The 19,604-nt window shown below is 50.5% G+C and overlaps 1 protein-coding gene and 1 long non-coding RNA gene across 2 annotated transcripts in view; one reads left to right on the top strand and one right to left on the bottom strand.

The window, feature by feature from the left end:
• The window catches only part of GABBR2 (gamma-aminobutyric acid type B receptor subunit 2), a 351,811-nt gene that overhangs the window by 154,599 nt on the left and 177,608 nt on the right, over positions 1 to 19,604 (bottom strand). Inside the window, exons 4-5 of the mRNA XM_087419415.1 lie at positions 17,588 to 17,689; positions 4,824 to 4,889 (exon numbers count right to left, since the gene is read on the bottom strand). Of these exons, the coding sequence (XP_087275541.1) occupies positions 4,824 to 4,889; positions 17,588 to 17,689 (168 nt within the window). The remainder of the gene's footprint in view (positions 1 to 4,823; positions 4,890 to 17,587; positions 17,690 to 19,604) is intronic.
• Positions 15,659 to 18,504, top strand: LOC147913256 (uncharacterized). Its single transcript, XR_015548983.1, has 3 exons — positions 15,659 to 15,863; positions 16,869 to 16,931; positions 18,057 to 18,504. It is a non-coding gene; the product is annotated as an uncharacterized LOC147913256 (long non-coding RNA).

The following is a 19,604-nucleotide window of genomic DNA, read 5'->3' as shown; positions in this document are numbered from 1 at the left end:
TCATATGGAGGACACTGTCAAATTAGCCAGTATGGTATTAACAGCATCCCTACAACAAACAGATTTCATAGGCTATTTTTGTATGGATTTTTACTAAAAGCTGAGATCATAATCTTAAAACACAACCCAGGGGGAGTAATTTTGAAAGGGGCCAAAAAAATTTAATGTAAGTATGCAATTTATATAAGATGCCACTTGGCGAACTGAGCAGTCTCTCTGAATCTTTACCCAAAGCACAGTGCGCATAAACCCAGAACCTAAAGAAAAGTCCCTTACATTTATATGCTTTACATGCATCTTATTTGATTGTCATTCATGTTCACCCTTTGAGGTCGTCAGGGCAGAGCTTATTATTCTCATTTTAGAGATGAGGAAAACGAAAATCAGAGAGGGAAAGTCACTTTTCCAAGGTCACACAGCCAGGGAGAAGTCAGCCTGAAACCTAGGTCTGCCAACTCTTATGCAAAGCCACACCGCCTGCTTCACATTTAAACAAGGTCACCAGACTGTTCTAACGCCCCTCTCTTTGGCTTTAATTCTTCTTGTGCTGATTTTATATCAGGAAAAGCATGCTTTTTGCTAGCTTGGATGCCCCCAGAAAATCCCACTTTGCAGGAATGTCATGTTCCGTCAGAATTGTAGGAATGTCATGTTCCAGAGAGCAGGGGTGGGGGCAAATGCTCTCTGTGCGCTGTGATGAACTGCACACATTTCAAAACGTGAACCTTAGACAATCCTGTGAGTCACTCCAGCGAGCCACCTGTGTTAGGACACACCGGGAAGCAATTCACGGCACCCCCTTTGTGCTCCTCGGCCCAGAACAGAGACAGCCAGAGGCAGGAGGATGTGGAGGGAGGAGCCTGCTGGACTGCTCTGGGCTCCAGGAAGGTTCTGGCTGCCTCCACTTGGGCTGCTGAGCCGGGGTCGGCCCACGGAGGAGTGGGCCAGAGCCTAGCAGCTCCTGTGCGTTAGAGAAACGTCGCTGTCGAGTCTGAGGGTTGGAGGAGCGTCCCCTCGTTCCTGCGTCCGGGGAGGCGGCTCTGCTACCACTCCACGCCTACGGCTTGTCTCCTTTCTAGCCGTCAGGCCCAGCCTGTCCCTTTTCACCGCCACCGAGTCTCTCTCCTCACTCCGAACTCGCTGCTTTTAAACCGCTACGGGCTTGGAAAGCAGGGCGCCTGGGCTGCTCAACATGTGTGGAGCGAAAGGAAACAGGCTCTGAGTGAGGGTCTGAAAGGCTCTCCTGCGCGGGAGGTCGACCCACGTCATCCACCGTCAAAAGCAACAGCGGAGAAGCCCCGGCCTCCGCCCAGCATCCCACGGTCAGGGGACTGAGACGGCGGGACGTGAGCTCTAGGTAGCCACTGGTGGCTTCCCTGTCTCCTCTGCCAGATGGGGAGTTCCTGGCAGGTGGGGGACCACGTCTGCTCCTCCCAGGGTCCCCAGTGCTCAGCCCAGGGCCTGATGTACAGAGGGCGCCCAACAAATGCTTGTGGAGTGACTGAATGCACGCATTTCCCGTTGACTTGGTCCCTTGGCGTTCATTTTCTCTGCCTCCGGTGGGGATGTGGCCTCAGACCTGCCACTGCTGGGCCCCGCCATGTGGCAGCAGGCCGTTCTGGGCTCCTCTTCTTCAGTCCCATGAACAGCTCTGGTTCGTACGGCTGCACACAGGTAAGCATGATGCGCATTTAAAAAAAATCTAATTTCCTCTATTTATTGTTTCCTTTTGCCTCTGCTTTCCCCATGTAAGAAGGACACTTCCCTTTTGTATTACACAACAATAATAGCAATAAACCCTCCAATCAGTAAAGCAGTTAACAGTTGGCATGATGGTCTCCCTTCAGTGGCCTCATTCAAGCCTCTCGACAACCCTATGAGGCAAATGGGGCAGGAATCATCGCTTCCAGTTTAGAGGGGAGGCAGCTGGGGACCAGAGACGTCAAGTGACCTGCCTGGGGTCACACAGCTGGCAGAGCTAAAACCAGAACCCAAGCCAGAGTGCTTGAGAATTTAGAACAGACCACCGGGGAGGGAGGAGAAGACAAAGGCAACCAGCCACGCTCAGACTGTGCTCGAGTCAAGAGGAGCATTTTGCCACAGGGCTATAAACAGGCCCTGCATTTGCTGGGGTCTGCTCTCCCGCTGGGTGGCAGTTCCAATCCCAAGAACACAGTGACAGGCTGCAAAGTTGGTGCCACAGCACTCGGACGGCAGAGGCGCGGCCGCGTCCACCCGTCTGCGCTCTGACACCCGCCCCGCCCCGCCCTGCCCCGCCCGGGGCAGGAAGGCTCTCTGTGGCTCTCTGCTCTGAGCGGCCCTCCCTCCGGCACTCGCCCGAGCCTTGACACCGTGCTGACACTGAGCAGACTCCCCTCAGGGGCTTCCAGGCCCGCCCGAAGAACGGAACTCCTTCCTTGCCTACACTCCTCAGTGAACAACGCAGCCAGCGAAGACTCTACAAGAAGGCCCATCTCGAAATACCCAAGTCTAACAAGAGGAAAGTTGTGGGGGAAGGTGGGCCGGCGCTCCGTGCCGTGTGGAAGGCAAGCAGCCCGGGGCTCCAGGTCAAGAAGAAGACAGCCATGCCTTCTGCTCTGCAGCAAAAACTATGGGTGGAAAAGCCACAGCGCACGGCACAGAGTGACATCACAGCCACGCCTCGGCTCGGTCTGGCTCCAATCAGAACACAAGGTCTGTCTGCAAGTGGGAGATGGCCTGTGCCCCGTGCCAAATTAATTTATTTTTCCTGGAGTTATTACTCACCATGTGCCAGCTGACTGCAAGGCCTTGGGGATGTGTGGGGGTGAAACCCAGCTTCTTCCCTAAAAAAAGGAAAATGCTCCAATTTGGAGCATTATTTTCCTTTTTTAAATGGGACATTTCTGGACCTTAGATGGTAACGTGCAAGGTTTTATGAGTTTTGAAGTAAAATGTATTAAATCAGTCTTCTCCATTTTCTCAATTGTTCTCGTGTTCCTCCTTAGATTTTCGTATGAAAAGACCCCCTGTTACCCTTAACTGATGCACAGAAGGCTTAATACAATCCTGTGAAGCCCCTCAGTTAGTGGACTCGCCAGCCCGGCGGTGGTCCACCCCATCCTCAGACACCTGGGACCTGACCTCAGCAAACAGGCAGAGACGCCGACACGTCCTGAAGGCCCACTATCCATCAGGCACTGTGCGCAGCGGTTTGCTCGTCTAATCTCCACCACAATCCTACAAGTCAGGCGTTATTAATACCCCCACCTGACAGATGAGAAAACTGAGGCTCAGAAAGGGCCAACGACAAGGTCAAATTCAGTTACTAGGCAGCAGAGCGGGGGTTCAAGCTCAAGTGGACCGCCCCCTGAGCTCCGAGCTCCACCCACCGTCTCCTGAAGTGCAGCCTCCTAGCTCCCCCCCCACCCCCGTAAACGGAGAGCTGGTCAGCGGCACTTTGCTCCTGGGCCTTCAGGATGAACTACCCCTGTGTGCCAGCGGCCTCGGCCACCGCCCCCTCTCCCGGTCACTTCCCGCATCCCTCCTGGAAGGGGGCACCAGGAGCCCACAGGGCACCCCAGGCAGCATCTCTCCCACGGAGCCGAGGGACCACCCCTGGGTGTGGACACGCAGCCTGAGGTCACCTCGGCTCCCTGGAGGCTGTGCTCACACTGATGGCCCCTGGTGACCTTGAGGCCAACCCAGGCCCCAGAGTCGCTTTGTTCTAAACACACAGCACTCCTCAGCTGTGCCTCCGCCACCCTGGATGCAGGCAGCTCGATGTGTTCTAATGTACCCTCATATCAGGACCGTTACATTCAATCTTCTTGGACTTAATCAGACATTCCAGCTGTTAAGGTTCTTTGCACCCGGGCTCTGTCATCCAACATAGTTCACAACTTCCCACACTCCTACAAGCCTGCTTTTTATAACCTCGTCCTCCAAGTTACTGACAAAAGGCCAAGAGAACAGAGGCCCATGGCCCATCACTAAAGACTCCACCTAGAATACGCTCAGTCTAAGAGGAAGAGCTTTTGGGCAGGCAACGACTCACGTAACTGGGCTCTCATTCTGTTGACTTTTCTCCTGACCTGGGGCACAGGAGGGGGAGCCGGGGCACCAGAATGGAAAGACTGAGAGCCTGTGGTAGAACTCTTACATACACTCAGGTTAGAACATCGTGTGGAGAGAAGAGGATGAGATTGGGAATCAGGTGAACAGGAATAGAACCTCGGCTCTGCCACAAACTGGCTGAAGGCCCTTGGAAAGCCCCTTCCCCTCTGGGCCTCTATTTCCTCATCTGTAAAATGGGATAATGATCATTGCTTCACATGGTTATGGAAAAGATTAAATGAGACAAGGTATAGACAGGGACTCTGTCACCTATCACACAGCAGACAACTTAAGGATGCAGGGTAGATAGATATCGAACAGTTGAGAGCTTGTTCCACACCTAAGACTGAGGCCTGCTTACAGGCAGCGGGGGTCCGAGCACCCGGTCTCGCCCGGTACCTGCTGTCTCTCTCTGCACAGCTCACACAGCAGGCCCCCATTAAGCATGGCTGAGCCGAGGGGACTTAGAATTAGCCGACAGGGCTCAGACTGCGGGTTGGATGGCGGGTTTGGTAAACCGAGGTCCCGGATCCTCCAGAGTCTGCACTGCTCTGAGCCTGGGGTTTTCTCCCTCAGAAGAGGAAAAGGCAGTGAGAACAACACTCCTGCTCCAACAACCCGACTCCAGTCCTCCGACCCCATCACAGAGCAGGCAGTGAGGACGAGGCCGAGAAAGACTCCGTGAACCTTCCCGAAGACACCAGTGACACGACCGAAGTTTTACTTACACAACAGAACACTTTCGCGGCCATATTCTGGTCAAACTGGCCGAGGATGATCCTCACGTCATTGCCCTGTGGACGGAAGGACACGGATGTGAAGGTGAGTGGATGATCAGCACACCCCAGAGGGCTCGGGGCTGCGGGCGGAGAACATTCCAGCGCCCCCGGGCTCCCCAGACAAGACCTCCGTCTGAGCAGGGCAGGCAAGGTGGAACCCCACCCACCAGGGGGCCACCTGGATTCTGCGGCCCCGTCTGGGCCAGCTCTCCCTCAGCTCCCGCTGTCGGCACCCCCTGCCTTGTGGGCAAGCCTTGGGACAGGGGTGCACAGGCTGAGGCTACAGTGGACAGCTCCAAGGGGCCTCGGCGTCTCCCCGCTCCCCTACAATAGGGCGCTGAGACAGTGTCCAATCTTCCTCCTCACCTTACACGCAGGGAAACTGAGGCCAGAGGAGAGATGGGAGCTTCCAAGGTCCCCAGAGGAGCTGTCATCAGAAAGGAGACCCCAGCCAACAACCCCCCCTCCCCGTATTCTAGACTTCTCTACCTTCCCGAAGCCCACAAAACTTCCCAATTAAGAAGTTTCAGAGTCTCTTTGAGTTTTGAGCTTTGTTCAAATCTCAGTTCCACCAACAAGCTCTGGTGGCCTCAGGTGGCTCCTTTTCCCATTTAGCCTCAACTTCCTCAACTGCAAAATGGGGATAATGGGAGTAGCTACCTTACAGCATTGCTGGGAGGACTAAATGAGATAATCCTCACAAAGTGCCTAACTCAGCTCCTGGCACATAGTAAATGCCCAGTAAGTGTTAGCAAGTATTCGTATTTTATAACATTCTCCTGCCCATCTTTATTTCAAGGGAAAATCTATATTCAAAAGCTCTATAGGTGCTTTATTATCTTATTATCTCAATGTGGTTAATAGGTGTATATTGTACAACAGCTCCTGTGATTCATTTATTCATTCAACAAACATTTACTGAGCGTCTGCCTGAGGTTCCCTCCTGGGTCATGGTAAGGGGCCCTTGGTGGCTTTCTACGGATGGGGATCCAGGCTGGACCCTACCCCACAGAGGACAGGCTGAAGGAAGGAGTGCTGGGCAGCCACCAGGAGGCCAGCCGGGCCCTGGCCTGCAGGCCTGTCCCCTGCCCCAGTCACTTCCTGCCGTCTGCAGTGAGGCTCAGCCTTGCAGGTGGTGCCACCTTCCTGCTGGTCACACCGCCCTCCCAACAAGCTCAGAGCCCTTTGATGCATAAAGAAGAGAAACGTGTCTTTAAGGATCAGTTTTTAGCATCTTTCAAAATTGGAAAGTGCTGACTGGGAGGCCATTTTCCTCATCATGTATTTTAGCAAAATAAAAAAGGCTTGGATTCTAAAATCATCCTTCGTTTGCAAGCAAGAATGGAAAGAAGAAAAAAAAACAACTTGCTCTGAAAGGACTTTAAGAGATCATTAACAGAGCAGTTGAAGGAAGGCAAGCCTTTGTCATCACCATGTCTGCGATGCTATAAAAATTCCAGGCTGCTTCCGTTCTGTGGACATGCTCCCAGGCACCCTCCAGGTCTTTCTGCTTGTTTGTTGAAATCTTTTAGCATTTCTTGCTGCTAATGGTATTTATCTATCCATATCCATCCATCCATCCATCCATCCATCCATCCATCCATCCAGCAAACATTTATTGAGTATCTACTTTGTGCCAAGTCCTGTGTTACTAAAGTTGGTACAGTAGAAACAGCTTATTGGATTTTGCAGTCAGAGAGACCTTGAAATCCCAGCGTGACCCTGGGTCTTAATCTTCTGGAGCTTCAATTTCCTCATCTCTGTAATTGGGATAATCCTACCTACCTCGCTGGGTGGTTGCAGGATTCATGATAATGAAACTGACCCATTGGCTTCGGTGTCACTCTCCCCTGGGTCCTTCCTACCTCCTGCTCACTGCTGCTCAGACTCCAAATCGGCTCCTCATCTTTCTGTCCATCACTGAATGCTGTTGTTCCACACAGTTCTACCCTTAGCTCTGTGCCCTCATCACTCTCCCTGGGTAACCTCATTCACACACCAGCCACAACTCCCTCTGTGTGCAGTGGACTCTCACATCTCTCTCCCCAGCCCAGACTTTTCTCCAGCTGCCTACTGGGCACCTCCACTTGGATTCTCCCAGGCCCTCCAGCTCAACATGTCCCAAGCTGAATTCATCATCTTTGCCAACGAATCCCTCGTCCTGCTATATTGTCATCTCTAGAATGGTGTCGCCAACCTCCCACTCACCCGGGTGGGAAGCTTGGGAGTCATCTTAAGGTTCACTCCTCTCCTTCCTCCCAGCCATAACCAGGACCTGCTGGCTCTGTCTGCTCACTAGCTCCCGAATCATCCCCATCTCTCCAGCCCCACTGCGCCAGGTTCGGCCACCATCATTCCCTACTCAGCGCGCAACAGCCTCCCAGCTGGATCCCTGCCTCACTCCTGCCCCATCCACCCCAGTCTCCAGAGAGCAGACCAAAGGACCATTCCAAGATTCAAATCTGATTGTATAAAACTTTTCCACAGCTCCCTGAGTTTTACAGATCAAGCTCTGAGCTCCTTAGAGCATTCCAGATTCTTTACCTACTGACTCCTGCCCACTTCTCTAATCACATTTCTCACTCCTCCTCCATGGCAGCGAGAATGAACTACCTGCAGCTCTTTACAACAGGTCTGCCATTCATTCATTCATTTTTTCACTCTAGCCCCTCTTTCTTCCTGCAAGCTCATCCATCCAGAATGCCCTTCCCTCCTACCCGACTCGCTCTGCTACTCCCCCTTCATGCCTCAGCTCAGGCACCCCTACGCTGAGAAACCACCTCTGTCCCATCAGGCTTGGTGGCCATTTGCACCTCTGTAGGCCCAGAGCACTCTGCGCTTCTCTCTATCACGGCAGAAGTCCACTTACTTGTCTCTCTTCCCCACTGAAGTGAGGGTAACTTGACTCATCTCTGGTCCCCAGCTCAGGAGGACAGGGCGCGACACATACATTGATAAATAGGTGTTGAATGCATGAGTAAGTGAATGAATGCTGTAGGAAGCGCCAAGCACAAAGCCTGGCCCACACTGGTTATTCAGTGGCTGGTTTCATCATTGTGCTAATATCCTGCCATCCTAGGGCCTAGCACTGATTGGGTTCACCAGGTCCATTTCTTGAATGGACCGAGAGACCCACATCCTCGTGGCTGACTACCTGACCACCTGCTGACAGACAAGTAACCAGTTCTACCTCTTGTGGACCATTTAGTATCTGTTGCCTTGACGATCAAGTCGCATGGACCACTTGGTTCTGTGCTCCCAGACTGTCAGGATTGGATGTGGCCCAAGGGATCACTGATCTAGTTAACCCCTTCCCAGAGAAGGAAAAGGCTTTCCCCAAGACTGCACAGCACCCAGAACCAGCGCTCTCCCCTTAGTGCCCCCCGACCATCAGAGGGCCATGGAGAAAGATCCTATCCAGAGCTGGGCTGTGCCCGATGCAGGGAGCTGTTCACACCCCCGCTGACTATAGACGGTGAGTAAGAGGGGGCAGGATGCTGCGAAGTCTGGGAGGGAAGAGGACGAGCCCCACCCAGCGCACCTGGGGCCTGGAGTCCACGGTAGGGGAGAGGACAAAGGCGATGCGACTGGACTCTCCTTAGCGAGGCCTTGAGAGCAGTATAAAGGGTGTGAGGTGCGTCTCAAAGTGGGGTCTGTGCGACCCGGGGCCTGCGGAGCTGTCCCGAGAGTGTGAGAAGCATGGGTGCACCTGCCTCTTCCCTCTGGAGCAGCAGTTATTGGAGGATCCAGGGGTGGAGGAATGGTTTTGGATTTGGGGAATCCTAAGAGTTTTTAGCACAGGCATGCTCTCACAAAAGTTCCAGAATCACGCTTTTCAGTGCTGTATAACTTGTATCTTTTCCTGAAAGTCCAGAGAGTGGACAGAGAAATTTTGTGTTGACAGTGGCCCCCGAATGTTCTGTGACCAAGCCCCCCACCTCCCACCAGGGGCATAAGCACGGTCTCCTCTGCAGCTGAAAGGGCCTGGGGGCAGTTTAAGGAGTGGTGGGGGGAACATGAACGTCCCTGAGGACGACAGTGACAGAATGGGGCTGCGATGTGACAGAGATCCTGGAACGTGGCAGAGGGCGGGTCTTAGAAATCCCATGCCCTTCCATTACTCGGCTCTGCAGGGGCCGCCCCAAGTGAAAGTAGGTGAGCTGAGGCAGGACAAATGACAGCTTCCCAGACGGCTGGGTTGGCTGGGTCGCTAGCGGAGACCCTCTTGAGACTCACACTCAAGAGGCCACGCCCACAGGGAGGGGCACAAATGGAAGGAAACAGCCATGGAGTGGGAGCCGGGAGACGGGCGGTTAGCCCAAAGCCAGACCCCACACAACAGAAGCAGGACACGTGAGGCGGGGGACCCACTGCGGTCTCTGGGGAGGGGCCCAGGGGTCCCCGAACCAGGTGGGTTTCCTTCCTCCTTCCTGAGCCCTCTCATCTGGTGCCTAGAGCCCATGTGTCTCCTTTAAAGGAGCTGAAATCACACACACACACACAAAGTGACACTTACAAGGATGACCCAGTTCAGAGAACTGGTGTATAACCTCCAGTTTGCAGGGGATCGTAGCAAAGTCAAAATAAATGACAATTCCTGAGCTCTTGCCAGCTGTTGTGCTAAGCGGTAATCAGCCCCATCCTGGGAGGTGGGTGCTATTATTGTGCCCACTCTGGAAAGTTTAATAAGCAAACTGAGGCCTGAAGAATTAAGAGACTTTCCCAGGTGCGGCAGATGCCGCTGGTCCTACTGGACCCCATTCTCGGGCCTGGCGCACCCATCCCAGTGCAGTAGGTGGGGTGCTGACAGCTCACCCCCTTCTCTGGAGAACTGACAGGGGCTTCCTGGCCCTCAGAGGCCATGCCGTGCCCCGCACCCTGCAGCAGCAGTGACTGACTCTCACGCATAGGAAACTCCAGCCCCCTTTGCTAGTAGGCAAGACTAGCTCTGAGGTGCAGACTGTGCTCCAGAGACCCCGTGGGCCCAGGCTAAACCCGTCTCCAGCCCAGATGGCATTCTGGCCTAGCTGCCCTCTTGCCCTATCCTGCTTCTCTCCCCTCCTCCCGACCGCACTCTCAATAAATCACTTTCACGAGAATGTCAAGCTCTGCCTCTAGGGAGTTCAACCTAAGACGCCAGCTCACACAGGTAGGAAGTGGTGGCACTGGCCTCGACCCCAGGTGGGTCTGCCCCAGAGCCCGAGTGCTCCACCGCTGCCCCCTATGTTACCTCCCAGGCTGAGAAAGCCAGCCCTACGGGCCTGAACTGCTGAGCTCAGCCCTCAGTTTGCAGCAACTCACGGAGAGGGGTCGTGTCGACTTTGCAGTGAAGGGACATGAGCGGCAAATGTAATGCTGAGGCACTAAAGTAGCTGGTGCGCATTTAGAAGAGCAGGGAAGCAGAAGGCCACCCCATCCTGCCTTCCCTGTGGCAGGAGTGTGGGGTCCTGCCAGAAGGTCAAGGCCGACCCTGACACTGACCTCTGGGTTACCTGGCATCTCCCGCCACCCGTGCACTAGGCTTGGCCCACATTCAATCGCTCCTTGGTTTCTCAGGGGCCCAGCCCCACAGTCCCACTCTACCTGCCCCACTGGCTGCTGAAAAATCCAGTGAAACCGCGTTGGATGTTGCAGAAAGGGCTGAGTGCTACGGGCCCTAAGGGGACTGAGCTATTAGAGGCTGGCCTGGCAGTGGACTGGGAGGTGGCCTGAGCTGGGCCAGTGGGCACTGGGGAAGCAGTCGGGGGCCCAGGCCTGCTCCTGCGCCTGCTCTCTGGCTACAAGACCTGGGGTAAGCCCGAAAGCGCTAAGCCTAGACGTTTTCCAAAGTCCCTCCTGCCTCTGACAGACTGATTCCACACCCAGAATGGGCATTCTCTTCTATTTAGCCAAAATTAGTCTGTCTTAGACTTTTTCTTTTTCCTCACCAGAAATGTCCCCAAAGGCAGAGGAGCAGGAGATATATAGTCTTTTTTTTTTTTTTTTTTTTTTAAAGATTTTATTTATTTTATTTTTTCCCCCCAAAGCTCCAGTGGATAGTTGTATGTCGTAGCTGCACATCCTTCTAGTTGCTGTATGCGGGACTCGGCCTCAGGATGAACGGAGAAGTGGTGCCTCGATGCGCACCCGGGATCCGAACCCGGGCCACCAGCATCGCAGCGCGCGCACTTAACCACCAAGCCACAGGGCCGGCCCGAGGAGATATATAGTCTTAAGGAAGAGAGTGAAGAGGAACAGTCTGGCAAAGCACAACATTTCTTTAAAGTTTATTATTTTATCTTGAAAATTCACGTATATTTAGCATTCCAATAACATATCTATGTTTATCTTAAGATTAAAAAAATGGCTTTTTTCCCTATGTCTCTGAGTAAAACTGGCCTGCTGGGAAGACGCACCATGTTTATTCTGTAGCTTTGCGTCCCCTCAGGGTGTTTGTATGAACCTCAATTTCAGGCAGTCCCGCTGGGCTTCTGTCCTGTGGAGGGGGGGAGGGAATTCCCACTAGGACTCTCACACGGAGCAAAGTGGGGAACAGTCAACCTCAAGGCCTATCTTTGTGGTCTTCCTGTGATAGGCAGAATAATGGCCCCCGAAGATGTTCATGTCCTAATCCCCGGAATCTGCGAACGTGCTGTGTGACATGGCAAGGGGGAATTAAGGTTGCAAATGGAATTAAGGTTGCTAATCAGCTGATTTATAAAATAGGGAGATTTTCATGGAATCTGAATCCTGAATGATGGGTTGAGGTCTGCTCCAGGGAAGGCAGATAAAGCAACTGAAGTGAACAGAGGGGATGTGTGAAGCCTGGAGCTCTCCCCAAAGGGCCCAGTGCTTCAGTGAGGACACCACGGAAATATCTGGGGCGGCCCCTGTGTGGGGTGGCCTCCCAGCGCAGCCTGGCGACACTTAAGGTTAAAGGCCCCTGTTCGGAATAGGCCCAGAACAAGTTTAAAGGCCTGGGGTCTTCATCACACAGAGATGGTTTTACTTCCTGACTCTCTTTAGACAAACTTTGATAGATATCTGCTAAATCAGCCTGATAAATTTCATTATTCAGTTCCTCTGTGTTCTTGCTTATTTTCTCCTGGGTGATCTGTCCAAGACTGAGAGAGAGAGATGTTATGGCTCCCAATATTGTTGTGTTTCTGTCAATTCTCCTTTGCATTTTAACAGGGTTTTCTTTATATATTTCAGTGAGATGTAATTTAGAGCAACAATGGCCCATGAGTGTATTATTCTCATGGTGAATTGTACCCTTATCTGTAGAAAATGACTCTCTTTAATCTCGTTTAATGCCTGTACCTTGAAGTCTCTTTGGTCAAATATGAACCCTGGGATTCTTGCTTCAGTTTGGTTTTCTTGGTCTACCTTTGCCCAACCTTTGAACTTTGACCTTTGTGTGTCACATTGTCTGTTGTAAATAGCTATAGTTAGCTCTTCAAAACACAATCTGAAAGTCTTTGCTTTTTAATAGGGAGTTTGACCATTTGAATTTATGGTCAGAATGACTATACAGTCACATGTCGCTTAACAACAGGATATGTTCTAAGAGATGCAGTGTTAGGTGATGTTGTTGTTGTGTGAACATCACAGAGTGTACTTACACACACCTAGATGGTACAGCCTACTACACACCTAGGCTCTATGGTGCTAATCTCATGGGACCACTGTTGTACATGCGGTCCGTTCTTGACCAGTAAGTCATTACGCGGTGCGTGACTGTATTTGGTCTGCAATTATAGTTTACACTTTATGGTTTTTGATATGTGGACTAGATTTTCTATGCTTTTATCTTCTGTGTTTCAGAAGCTTCAGGTTCTGTTTGCATTACAGTATATTTATCACTAAGATATCCAAAGCCTTCTCTAGCTGATATTTTTCTAATTACGAAACTCAGGAGCAAAATGGTCTCTGCTGAGTTCCTCCTCTACTTAAGACCAGGAGGTTAGCACCCATTTTTTTTAACTCACTCACTTCTTTGGCTCTGATAATAGGGTTGGATTTTTATATCTTAATTATTGTTATTGCAGTGTCTATTTTTGCATTATATGTGTATGTACATTTGCTTTCAAAATGAATTTTTGCATCTATATACACTTTTATAACAATTATTTAGACTGAGCTCTCTTTCCACGGGTTCCTGTGGTCCCTGCTCAGCCGTTTCCGTCATGACCTCAGCTATGAAATTCACCGTTGCTCTCGGCCGGCTGATGAGGACTTCAAGGATTAACTTCAGGAAGGGCACTGGATGGTACATCATGTCTCCCAGCGGCTCCATTGTCTCTGGGATCGAATGCTGCAGAGGCGTCGGGTGGCCTGGTTTTTACATCTTTGTGGGAAATTTGTTTTTTTCTGGCCTAGATACTTGCAGGTTTTCCCCTTTATGTTTGTATTTCAAAACTTTTGCCAAAATGTGTCTGGGTACGACTCTCCTTTTACCAATTCCACTAGAACGTGGAAAGGTCAGCTAGTCTGCACACACTGTCTGCACATTTCCTTAGGAAATTGTTGATTTTGTAGTTCTGAAATGGTCGAATGTTGGCAATTTTGCACGGTCCAATCTAGCAGGTCTCTCTTGAGCCACTTAAGTTTGTCTTCAATTTTTTTAAAAATAAACTTCTTATTTGAGAATAGTTTTAGATTTACAGAAAAATTACAAAGATAGTGTAGAGAGTTCCCATATGCCCCTCACCAAGCTTCCCCTATTATTGACATCTTATGTTTGTATGGTATATGTGTTACGATTAACAAATCAATATTGGTTCGTTATTATTAGCTAAAGCTCATACTTTGTTCAGATTTCCTTAGTGTTTTTCTCTAATGTTCTTTTTCTATTCCTGGATCCCACCCAGGATACCACATTATATTTAGTTGTCGTGTCTCCGTAGGCTCCTTTTGGCTTAGATGTCCCTCATTTTTGAAGACCTGGACAGTTTTGAGGAGTATTGGTCAGGTATTTTGTAGAACAGCCTTCAACTAGAATTTGCCTGATGTTTTTCTCCTGGTTAGACTGGGGTTATGGGTTTTGGGGAGGAAGACCACAAAGTCAAGTCCCCTCTCATCACATCACATCAACATATGTACATACTATCAACATGACTCATCACTGTTGATGTTGACCTTGATCACCTGGCCGAGGTCGTGTTTTATCAGGTTTTTCCGCTGTAAAGTTATTCTTTATTCCCCCTTTTCATACTGCACTCTTTGGAAGGAAGTCACTTAACAAGTGGGTAGTTCTGTTCTACCTCCTTGAGCATGAAATATCTACACAGATTATTTGGAATTCTTCAGCATAGATTTGTCTACTCTCTGCCATTTATTTAGTCAATCATTCATATCAGTATAGACTCATGGACATTCATTTTATACTTTGGGCTATAATCCAATATTACTTTTATTTTATTGCTCAAGTGTCCCAGCTTAGGCCATTGGGAGCTCTTTCAGTTGGCTGCTGTACCCCTCTGACACCCCCATCAGTGTGTGCTGCTGTTGTTGTTTTGAGCACTTCCTTACTTTCTGGCACCACAAGATGCTCCAGGCTCATCTTGTATATTCCCTGTCCCAGTCCTAGAATCAGCCATTTCTCCAAGGAGCCCTGGTTCCTTGTCGTGGAGAATGGTGTTAGAAACCAAGATCTGGGTGCTGGGTGTGCTTGTTGCTACTGGGGTGCCTATTCTGTTTTGATTCTGGTTGTGTTTCACTTGTCCTGGTTTTCCCTTAGGATCTCCCTTCTCCAGTCTCCATAACTGTTATCTTTCCTCTCATTAGATTGATCTCTTTGACCATTTCCTCTGAATTCTGGGGAAGCATCTCAGGTTTGTCCTCCATATTATTGATTTTTATTTCCCTTGAAATTAACTCTGCTCTCTACTACCTCCAATGAAGATTTTAACTCTGCTATTTGCTATTTAGTTCTCTTCCTTGTCCTCTGTACCTCCTTCTCTATCTTATCCAACAGTAAGCCAGAGATCTGCTTCTTCTCTGAGCTTTCCAGAAGTTACTTTCCTTTGTTCCTGAGTATTTTATCCTTGTGTCCTCTCTGGGCTCTTTCTCTCCACACTTGGTATTTCATTTACACACACTCAACAAATTTGTTGAGAAAATTAGGTTTGGTTCCAGGTGATGGGGAATAAAACAGTGACTAAGACAGAAACTGCTGCCTCCTAGAGCTTACCTCCTAGTGGGAGGAGACAGATACTAAACAACTAGGTAAAAAGAACAGTAGGTCAGATATTGCTATGGGTTGAATTGTGTCCCCTAAAGATATGTCCAAATCCTAACTCCTGATACCTCAGAATGTGACCTCATTTGAAAACAAGGTCTTTGCAGATGTAATTAGTCAAGATGAGGTCATGCTGGAGTAGGGCAGGCTCTTAATCCAATGTGACTAGTGTCCTAAGAAGAAGAAGATGTGAAGAGAAAGGGGGAAACTGTCATTTGAGGCGAGATTGGAGTCACACAGCTACAAGCCAAGGAGCGCCAAGGATTGCAAGTGACACCAGAAGCTAAGAGAAGGCACAGAGGAGCCCAGAGCCTTGTGGAGAGCACAGCCTTGTCAACACGTTGACCTTGGACTTCCAGCCGCCAGAATGTGAGAGAATACATTTCTGCTATTTTAAGCCACTTAGTTTGTGGTACTTTGTTACGGTAGCCCCAGGGAAAAAATACATTTGTCCCTCAGTGAAATGGAGAACATTAGCAGAAAGGGGCGTGGGAGCCCAAGGGGCAGGGACTTACATTTTAAATGAAGCATTCAGGGAGGGCCTCTGGGAGAAGCAGACAAGTAAGCAAAGACTGGAAGGAGGCAGGAGAAGGAGGCCTGCAGGTTCTCGGGGAAGGGAGCTCCACGCAGAGGGAATTCTTTGCCAACAGACAGAGCCTGCTGTCCTTGGCTCTGCTCTCCCGGGCTTCTGGAACGTTGGAATCCTTTCAGAACCGCAGCTGTGCAGGGCGCTGGAGCAGCCGGACCATGGTGTCGCCCAGATCCAGGTTTGAATTCCAACCCACCACTTTCCAGCTGGGTGACTTGGGGTGAGCTCCTTAACCTCTTTGAGCGTCAAGTTCCCTATCCATGAAATGGGGGTACAAAAATTCCCTCTGTCCAAGGGCTTTGGGGAGGACCGAATAAGCAAGTGAAGGTCAAGGGCTCTGCACAGGGCCTGGCCCTCGGTGAATGCCCTGGAAGGCCAGCTGCCATTGTCATCATGGTTAACATCACTCCTGCTTCTGCTGGAGCCGGGGGTTGATGAGCAGAGCACCCAGTTCCACCCAAGTGCTTGCAGACTCTCAACCACTGCTGCTGCCCCACACACAAAGGCTCATTCCACCTTAAAGCCGCTGAGGTGCAGGAGCTATTTCAAGCGCCCACCCTGGGAAGACACTGCATGTGGCAGGAGAATGTCAGCGCAGCACCAGGCCCCTCCCTCCACCCCCAGCCCCACCCCAGGTGCTCCCTGCAGAGCGGCCACTCCCCCACTAAACATCCTCCAGGCCCCACACAGCCGTGGGGAAGAGCTAGGGCAGATCCAGCCACCTGGCTGCCCGCACGCCCTCCCTAGCTAGTTTCCTCATCTGCGGAGGCTCCCAGGGCTAAACCGTGACCTGCAGGTGTGGTGTCTGCTCCCCAGCAGGTGATGGACCACTGGTGCTCTGCTCCCCTTGCTCCCCATCTCTGGGCCTCAGTCTCCCCATCTGTGAACGGAGGGCTCTGGAAGATGAGAGCTCTAAATTACCACCTGCTCTGACTGGTGTAGCCTGGGACCCGCCCAAGACAGAAGGGACGTATCAGCAGTTGGCTTCTGGAGTCTCCATGCCAACGACTTGCACTGGGGGCATGAGGGAACAGAAGAGGGTGAAAGAGGAGGTGACAGCTCTCACTATGTCTGTACCTACTTATATAAACCCCAGAAGCTCCCCACTGCTCTCAGGATAAGAGACAACTTCTTAGCTCGGCATTCAAGCCTTCTGAAAACTGACTCCAAACTCTCTTTTCAGCCTCAGCGTCTTCCTCACCCCCGAGACTCCAGCCTCTGTGGACTTCCTGCTGATCCCGAGCAGGTGGGATGAGTCACTTCCTCCCTTTGTTCCCTGGCCCCTCTGTTCCTGTTCCCCAGAGAGGTATCTGGCTTCCTCACCAGCTGAGGGCGGCCTGAGGACGAGGGCAGGCCTGATGGTGTCTGTGAGCCCCGGAGGAGGTCTGGCACAAACAAACTGTTTGAGCGAGTTTGCGGAATGAACAGACAAATGGCAGTTAGAGACCACTTACACCTGGGCAAACTTCTAGCTGATTCGTTCTGTCCCTGGAGTGTTTGTTATGGCGGGACGGGGAGGCGCGGGGGTCGGAGCCGAGCTTTCAGTCTCAACAACAGTACTTCCCTGCTGTTGCTCTGGGCAAGACAGTTCCTCTCTCTGGGCCTCTTCACAACAGAGAGGGTAATAACTCCCGCCCTGCTGGCCTCTCAGGCCGGGTTGAGAGATACGGAATCACCAAGTAAGTTCTCATGGCTGGCACCTGGCAATCAGACCTTCGGCCAGTGCTGGACAACAGGCCGGGAAAGCCAGGGGAAGCCAGCTCCCGGGAGCTCCTCCTCTACCTGAGATGCCCACGATGAAATGAAACAGACGGAACGTGAGGCTCCTCCATAGTCAGGGGACTTGGGAGCCTCAGGAGCATGGCATCCCCTGTCCTTCAGGCCGTGGCCAGCTGCACTTACCTTAAGCTTTTTGACACTGGTGCAGGGATCATTGGAGAAGCTCTCGGTGTCCGAGATCTCGATGTCCTCACCGTACAGAACCCCGGTCAGGTCGTTCCTCACCTGTCAGCAAAGAGAAAGCAGAGGGTAGGTGTGCTGGTGGCCACAGGAAGGGCCATTCAGAGGGGTCGTCCACGAACAAGCGAAAGGAGTGGGTTTTTCTTCGTTATAAACCAGAGCGCCCTGTTTGAACTTGGAGATCCCCCCGTCCCACCCCACACTTGATACCCAGGCACGAGGAGGCCAGACATGGAAGGGGCTGGCTAAGGTTGCCCAGGAATTTCCCAGGAGAGTCAAGACAAGCATCCAAGCCTCTGGGCTTTCATGCCAGTGTTTCTCCGCCACATCACACTGTCTCCAAGTCAGACTGTTCAAATACATCTCTATTTATATTTTGCATTATTTATTTGCAATATTATTTCACTTCTAGGGTGAAGAAATAGCTGACATTTGGATAGCCAATGGAAAATAGAGGAAAGAGTAAGGGGGTATGGACCCAGCCTGTGATGTTAAACATAACTACATGTCCGCTGACACAGAGAATGACTAACATCTATGTGCTTGGAAAGTGGAGGGCTGCAAACTCCAGCGTTCACCAGGAACAACCAGTAGTGAAACAGCCTGTGTGGAAGGATATTAGGGAGTGGTGGGGACTGTGGCAGACTGGCAACCACATGCCCCATCTAAGGTGGCAGCTGCTGCTCAGCTCTAATCAGCCATGCCAGAATGTTAGTCCAGAGTCATCAGACCTCTGATTTTGGGGGGAGAAATCAGAAATCTAGATTTTTGAAATATAAGATCCCCTACATTTTAAAATGTTGATACTATTTTGAATTAATAAATAAAAAAAAGTAAGGACCAAACTAAATAAATCTGAAGTCTGTATCTGGCCCATGGCCATGGGTGTGCACCCTCTGACATAAAGCCAAGGAAACTGGGCTGTGTGTTTTAGTAGAAAGAACTGGGCGGTGGTTGAGGGACCAGGTTCTAGGTTCTGCTCTGTCACTCCCTTGCTTGTGACCTCAGCCTCTGTGCGAGACCCTCCCCTCTTGAGTCTTCAGTTTCTTCCTCTTTAAGAGAAGAGGATCCTTAAAAGCACTTCTTGTTCACACCTATTAGGATGGCTATTATCAAAAAACAGAAACAGCAAGTGTTGGCGAGGATGTGGAGAAATTGAAACTCTTGTGCACTGTTGATGGGAACGTAAAGTGGTGCAGCCGTGGTAGAAAACGGTATGGTGGTTCCTCAAAAATTAAACATAGAATTATTATATGTTCCAGCCATCCCACTTCTGGGTATATACCCCAAAGAACTGAGAGCAGGGACTCAAAGAGATATGTGTACATCCATATTCATCACAGCATTATTCACAGTAGCCAAAAGGTGGAAGCAACCCAAGTGTCCCTCAACAAATGAACGGATAAGCAAATTGTGGTACATACATATAATGGAATATTATTCAGCCTTAAAAAGGAAGAAAATACTGTCACATGCTACAACAGGATGAACCTTGAAGACATTATGCTAAGTGAAATAAGCCAGTCACAAAAGGACAAATACTGTATGGTTCCATTTACATGAGGTCCCTAGAGCAGTTGAATCCATAGAGACAGAAAGAAGAAGAGTGGCTACTGGGGGCTGGGGAAGGGGGAAAGGGAGTCATTGTTTAATGGGGACAGATTCTGTTTGGGAAAATGAAAAAGTTCTGGAGATGGATGGTGGTGCTGGCTGCACAACAACATGAATGTACTTAATGCTTCCGAACTGTACACTTAAAATCGGTTAAAAAGGTAAAAATTTTATGTTACATATATTTCACCACAATAAAAAAAGCACTTCTTGTTTCAACAACTGGTAGATCCTTCTAATGTAGAAATCAAAGTGTTTTGAATAATTTGACCCTGAATGTCACAGGATGGCCACTAGGAAGCCAGCACCACGGAAGGAGAACAAAGGCGTTTCAGTGGGAACTGCAGTA

Source organism: Ceratotherium simum, chromosome 29, assembly GCF_057802395.1.
Source record: "Ceratotherium simum simum isolate JZ-2026a chromosome 29, ASM5780239v1, whole genome shotgun sequence".
Lineage (NCBI taxonomy): Eukaryota > Metazoa > Chordata > Mammalia > Perissodactyla > Rhinocerotidae > Ceratotherium > Ceratotherium simum.
The sequence above is the reverse complement of the archived record's forward strand: the minus strand, read 5'-3'. Positions and strand labels throughout refer to the sequence as shown.